At 36.3% G+C, this 6746-nt stretch overlaps 1 protein-coding gene across 1 annotated transcript; it reads right to left on the reverse strand.

The window, feature by feature from the left end:
- Window positions 1-4446: 4446 nt before the first annotated feature.
- Window positions 4447-6732, reverse strand: LOC118756093 (neprilysin-2-like). Its single transcript, XM_036490881.1, has 4 exons — window positions 6248-6732; window positions 5919-6169; window positions 5076-5262; window positions 4447-4974 (listed from the first exon to the last, which is right to left on the reverse strand). Exons 1-4 carry the CDS (start codon window positions 6663-6665, stop codon window positions 4823-4825), a joined length of 1008 nt encoding a protein of 335 aa, XP_036346774.1. The 5' UTR covers window positions 6666-6732; the 3' UTR covers window positions 4447-4822.
- Window positions 6733-6746: the final 14 nt, after the last annotated feature.

The following is a 6746-nucleotide window of genomic DNA, read 5'->3' on the forward strand; positions in this document are numbered from 1 at the left end:
GCTACTTTTATTTACTAAATATTTAGCGAATTTCCAAATTTTTTAGGGCGCTTTTTTATTTATTGCACTGTTATTAAGATAGTTGCTAATAAATTAGTTTTCGCTATACTTCCGCTGTCAACTGAAATGCCAAAAGAAATCGGGCATGCGCACTGGCGTTCAAATATTTATACTCAACGCATATAAACGGTCGCGAATGGGTGGATAAGGTAGATAAGCTGATAACAGCTGTTGCTTTCGCAAAGCGTTTTGTTGTCAAAGATATTTACATACATATGTAATTATGTATGTATGTAGATATGTAGTATGTTCATACCCTTGTGGTCAGCTGATTGAGTCAAGTAACATTTTGACCATTTGCGGCTATTTTTCTTTTATCTATTAAATGTTTTTAATTTTTTTATAAAAGTTTAGCATATGGCGTAACCAGCGCCACATAAATCCACATTTCAAACTTCGTACAAAATTTATAAAAAATGAGCAACTTTATTAACTACACCCAAAATTTAGCACCGCCGGCAAAAAAAAAAATATTTAAAATCTACCTGATGTCTTGAAATTTGCTCTTTAACCTACCTGAAACTTGTTTTTTAATTTTTAATAAAACTTTACAATTTTTGGTTGTTATTGTTAAAGTTTGTTGAACTTTTATACTTTTTTTGTAAAAATCTTGAAATGTGCATGAATCTGGTGCTGGTTAATAATGTGCTAGACTTTTTTAAAAAAATATATATACACAATAAAAACAAAAGAAAAATAGCCGAAACTTGTCAAAATGTCACTTAACTGGACCAGCTGGCCATAGCGAATGTATGTACATAAATTCCAAAAAAAAATGAAGATTTTAATTCATCAAACATGCATATAGGGAAACTTATTATTTCATAATTACAAAACTGAGGACATACATTTTGGATAATTTAAAAACTGGACAAGAATTTTTGGACAATTAAAATCCGCATTTAACAGAAACAGAACATAAATTGTCATTTATGGTCATAATGGTCAATTAAAAACGGATCATAATTGTTTTCATTTTAAAAACCTAGCCATAATTTCTTGATAATTTGAACTACACAAACTCACATAAATTTATGGTCAATAAATCACCACATATTAATGTTGGCAATTCAAGAACTGTGCATAAAATTTTGACCATCAAGAATAAGGACATATATTTTTGGTCATTTAAAAGCTGAACATAAAATTTTACTAATTCAAATTACCAAAGCTCCATCCTTTAAATGGCCATAAATGTATGTTCATTGGGTGATATACCAAAAAATATGTCCATTTTTTCAATGACCACATTTTCAAGTTCAGTCGGCGCTCCGTTTGGTAGTGGTAGGATTTGCTGGAAAGTTGCTTAACCCTGCGCTTCGATGAAACAATTGTCACCTTGTTCAGGCCTCTTAAGCCCACTGGTTTGACCCTGTGTATCTCAATGTCTCTTTCAGATTTGTAGTGACAGATTCAAATTTGTAATGAATTCTGAAATCCAAGATAATGTCAGCTCCCTTAATGAATGCTAACAGTGTCATAGTAGATGGCTTCCGTACGTGTACCTTAACTGTAAACGACATCTCGCAAGGCAAAGTCGACATTCTGCCTGTGTGGGCAAAACAATCCGGTTCATATAAAAACGCAGTCACCTATGTGCCGTTAAATACCCAGTAAGAATTCTGATGTGAACCCTTCCTGGGTAATTTAAATCCGCCTACCGCTTCCAGTACTTACCGTGTTCTAAGCTTTTGAGTTTATTTATCGACACTGCCAAAAAAAAAAAAACAAATTCTGTTACCACCTTTAATAAGGTCTCATAATTTTCGATCCCGAAGTAGGTTAGTAGGCTACATAGTAGAGTGTCACTCACTGAGAGAAACTGAAAGAGGTTCGACAACTACCCAGTTTAATTGGGAACATTATTATTATTGCAACTTTACCGGATTTCCACGAATTGAAGTGATAACGTTAAGCCGACCTTCGTCCCCATAAATACTTGTGGGACTAGATCGGTGGTTGGCTACCTAAACTTATAAACACAAAAGTACGTACAGTGACGGGCAAAACTGTAACATGCTTTAACAATTTTTGTTTCAACCACCGCTATATTTCCAAGTTCTAGCGACTTTCATCCTTTTGTTGAATATTGTTGTTGGTACATCCCTACTCCATCTCTCATAATGATTTGAAGTCAATACAACAACAATAAAAAAACCAGCAGACAAAAATGTAAATTAAGGCAGATGTTACAGTTTTGCACTCACTCTCAGTTTTGCATTTGACAGTTATCTTTTACTTAGTTGGAAGTCAGATGACTTTTTTCTATATTGTATTTTATTGAAGAAGTGATCACCAGTAAATAACATAGTTAATCAGGAACCATAAATGTAAATAATAGATTTACTGCGGAAAGGCGGAACCGCACGAAAAGTAGCAAAAAATTTTGGAAGAAAAAATATAGCCTAAAGTGTTCCCAAGGACAAAGGAAGTCTGTTAAAAAATATTACGGTACGATATCTTGTGAACTTAGAAGCAAGTAGCGATGCAGCCACTATTACAGAAGCGCTTAAGGTATTAAACTTTAATGCAAATCAATAGACAGCGAGGCGAAGAATTGCCAATTTGAGCTCAAAGGCATCATAAAGAAGAAAAAAGCAAATTTGATCATAATACATGTGCGAGTGTGGCAGCATTTCACTACATCGCACGAAAACCGAACTGTTGCCTATTGGGATATGTTAGGCCGTTCAGAATGCAATAAAAAACATATTTTTAAGTTTCAATTGAAGGTTATTTGGTCTGACAAGACTAAATTAATCGCTTTCAATCAGATGGCCGGGCATGGTATTGGATCAAAGACCCAAATTAAGCCTAAGCGCATCATGTACTGCAAACTGTGAATCACAGTGGTAGGATCTTAATTTTTTGGGGTTGTATTTCAAAAATTTTATTGGTCCGTTGGTACGCATTATGCGTAAGGAACAGTATCTGTTCATATTTCAACAAAATTTGCAAGATGTAGTCGAAAAATGAGAGTTTCTGCTGAAAAATCACCCAAAACATACTGCATATGTTCGCAAAGACTGGATACAAAAGCAAAAATTTGCTAATTTGAAATGACCTCCACAAACCGCGGACATGAATCTCATAGAATTTGCGAAATCAACTAAAAGCACAGCTTAATAAGTATCAAAGTCCGTAAAATCGAGTACATGAGCTGTGAAAGCGAACTAAGGATCTACCTCCAGAATTTTTACAAAGATACAAATAATGTATGCCAAATCACATCCAGGAACTGAAACAGGCAAAAGAGTACTGAACATTGTGTTAGTAGTTCTTTTTTTTCGTGAAAATTGTTAAAAAGCTCTTAAAAATATATGAGTGCAAAACTGTAACATCTTCCTTAATTTACATTTTTGTCTGCTGGTTTTTTTATTGTTGTTGTATTGACTTCAAATCATTATGAGAGAGGGAGTGGGGATGTACCAACAAGAATATACAGCAAAAGTATGAAAGTCGTTAGAACTTGGAAATATAGCGGTGGCTGAAACAAAAAGTGTTAAACCATGTTACAGTTTTGCTCGTCACTGTATGTACAACTGCAGAAGTCGTAGGTTGATACTCCTGGCGATTAGAATACGGTGAATGACTAGTTGTCAAAGGCATTTCTTAAAAACATTTCATTGCTTCTCACGGGAATATTTACCAACGTGGCGCCGGCATATTTGCCTTATAGCAATCAAGAAGAGTGAGCTCGAGTTTTTACGGACCATGTCATTTAGGAATCGTATAGTTTAGACACTGTTTGAACAATGGACAAACTGATTCGACCCGCCAAAAAAAAAAAAAAACGGAATACACTGAGCAAAAGGCAAAATGTTTTTTTTTTCAACTAAGTTATTGTTTCATATCGAAATGGTAAATACACCGATTGTAAGAAATATGATTCAAGTGGCTTCCAGCAGATCGCTTTTCAAGTTTTTTTCTCAGTGTATTTCAAAGGCATCTATGCATAATACTGAGGAAATCTTTTCTTCATCATCACAATGGTAATCCTAATATAAAATGTTGATTAGAGCTGCCGTCTACACTATCCAAATCGGAAGCTGCTTACCTAACCAGTTATTCACAAAAGTGTCGTCCGATATGCTTTCGAGGTTGATGATGAGCTTGTGCCTGATAGAAGAAGGGAGCTTGTGAAATGTGTAACAATTAACCCTCGAGCTGTTTTGACCTAGAAACTTGTCCAGAATCTTTATCAGAGTACCGAAGACAACATTATTTTGAAATTAAATTTTCATTCCACCCATTTGTCAGTAAATACACAAAACATTTTAATAATTAAATTATTTTTATTTGTTTTAGCACAATGTAATACATTAGAACTTAGCAACGAGGTCCTCAAATATTTTTAGTTTATTTTTTTTTTGTATAGAAAAATATAGCATTTAAAGTGAGTAGCAAATAAAGAAAAAAATATCGACTACTTTTTGTTTCAATTGCACGAAATTAACTAATTACATACATTAAAAAAAAAAAAAAACGTTTAGCTTTAAAAATAAAGCAAATTGCAATTATAAACTAAAGACATACATACGTACATAAATAATAAGTTTATCGTATATATAATTTTTTTATTTTTTTTTTTTTAATAAAAACAAGAATTCCAGTACTTGTCATACTTAGTACTTGTGTGTATGTATAGTGTGTATATGTATGTGTGTTGGTGTGTGAGTGGGTCAACATATATGTATGTATGCTTGCAAGTGTGTTGATGAACTTATTGCTGCTTTCCCTGCTGCCCCCTGCACTGCTTTGCCTACCACACCACACACTTTTGCACCGGATTCATTCGGGAGCCTTCGGGGCAATTGAAATCGCGCGCAAAGTCTCTCATATTGCTAAATGTGCCCATGACGCGATATTGCGAGGGCGAATGCACGCCGGTGGTGATGCGCATTTTAAGCGTTTCTATGGACGAAATATTAAAATATTGTATGAGTTTTTTAAAATAGCCACAACCCACAAACAAGTTTAGATAGATATTCAAAATTTTGTATTATCTCACACACCTGTACGATATTTCGAACACCAAGTTTGACCCGCCGAAATCCAGAACATCTGCTCGGGTGTGTAATCTAAGCCGGGCAATTTCGGTTCGGGGCCATTCTTGGCCACCCATTGGCGGTAAGCTTTGTAGGACTCCTTCACGCCGCCATTGTCGGCGATGTTTTCACCTTGTGTATTAATGCCATTGAGCTAAGAGGAAAATATGACATATTTGAATACATATTAGAAATATGAGAATATTGAAAATATGTACTCGTATGTGCATTAGGGTGGTCAAAAAAAAAAATTAGTCAGAATTTTCATACTCTCATCCCCGGGAGAGTTCTATCTCTAAAAAATACACCCATGTTTTTTTTTTTATTTCGAAATCAAAAATTATGAAACCGTGGCCCTTCGCGACTTCAGCAGATCTTCATCGTGAATTTTAATTCCTAAGTATGGCACTAAGTGCAAGGGAGCGGCCTATCTTGCCTGTTCGTCGGCCTTGCAATTTTCTGCAATATAACTGTTTCCTGGAACCCCTTTTAGCTTGAATGTAAAACATTCTTATAAGAAATTTTTGAGAAGTATCATCAATGACACAAGGACTTAATTTCCACCTGGCTATCGAAGTATATATTCCCATTCTAAACTGGTGATGCATTCGCAAGCAGCCAATTTACTGCTTCTCGTAAACAGCTGGTACTAAGTAATACATCTACACTATGCCAAAACATATATTTTCCTCCGCAGTAGACAACCCCTTTTTCTGTCTTTGAGCACTGAAGGGGGTTCCACCAACTGCCTTTTGCAGCAATACTCGCATTTGTGTATCTCACTTGTTAGTTAACCTTCTTCATACTCACATGCATGCCTGTCTGCAAGTCCGTGTAGTTGCCATACTGTTCAATAATGCACTTCGCCTTATCCAAGTATGACTTCTGTGTGTTCTCTGCCCACCAGTCCAGCAAGTTGCCCTGCAAGTCAAAACGACGACCCTGATCATCGAAGCCGTGTGTAATCTCGTGACCAATAACAAAACCGATAGCACCGTAATTCATGTACTTGGGACGCGCAGCATTGAAGAAGTGTCCTTGCAGAATACCAGCGGGGAATTCTAGAAGCATAAAAAAAAACAACAGAATTTAATTACATACCGACTGCCTATAGCAACAAAAAAACTACCAAAACTTACGTATGCTATTCTCGATGGACGAATAGTAGGCATTCACAACCGCCGGTCGGGCATGACGCACCCAATCGGTCTTGTTGACCGGCAAACGTAACTTATTGAAGGAGTAGTCTGTGCCGAAAACATTCAGCTTCAGGAAGGATTCAAAATACTTGCTGGGATCAATTTCCAAATTACGATAGTATTCCTCCAATTTCGAGTTGTCCAACATCTCGTCCGGATAGCCGATGTGTGTGGTCATCGAATGCAGCTTCTTCTTAGCCTCCAACTTTGTAGCCTCGTCCATCCAATCGACTTCGCTGAGTATATTATCGAACACGCCACGAATTTGTTCCACCATATCCAGCGCAATGGTCTTGGAATTCTGTTTGAAGTGCTTGCGCACGTACAGCGAACCAACGGCAATGGCCAAGCTGTGCATCAAATACGAACGAGCGTACGAGCCAGGAACGTAGAACGTAGAACGAAGAACGTACGATGTGAGGATAATGTTTGCAAAATA

The sequence above is a fragment of the Rhagoletis pomonella genome, unplaced genomic scaffold, assembly GCF_013731165.1.
Source record: "Rhagoletis pomonella isolate Grant_MI unplaced genomic scaffold, Rhpom_1.0 Rhpom_scaffold_08753, whole genome shotgun sequence".
Taxonomy (NCBI): Eukaryota; Metazoa; Arthropoda; class Insecta; order Diptera; family Tephritidae; genus Rhagoletis; species Rhagoletis pomonella.

Bases quoted from the DNA above. Each gene is read 5' to 3' on its own strand.
- LOC118756093 (XM_036490881.1), bottom strand. From the start codon at position 6,665: ATGCACAGCTTGGCCATTGCCGTTGGTTCGCTGTACGTGCGCAAGCAC. The intron at 6,170-6,247 runs GTAAGTTTTGGT...TTATGCTTCTAG, and splicing joins GTCCATCGAGAATAGCATAC to AATTCCCCGCTGGTATTCTG. The intron at 5,263-5,918 runs GTGAGTATGAAG...TTTTCCTCTTAG, and splicing joins ACTTGCAGACAGGCATGCAT to CTCAATGGCATTAATACACA.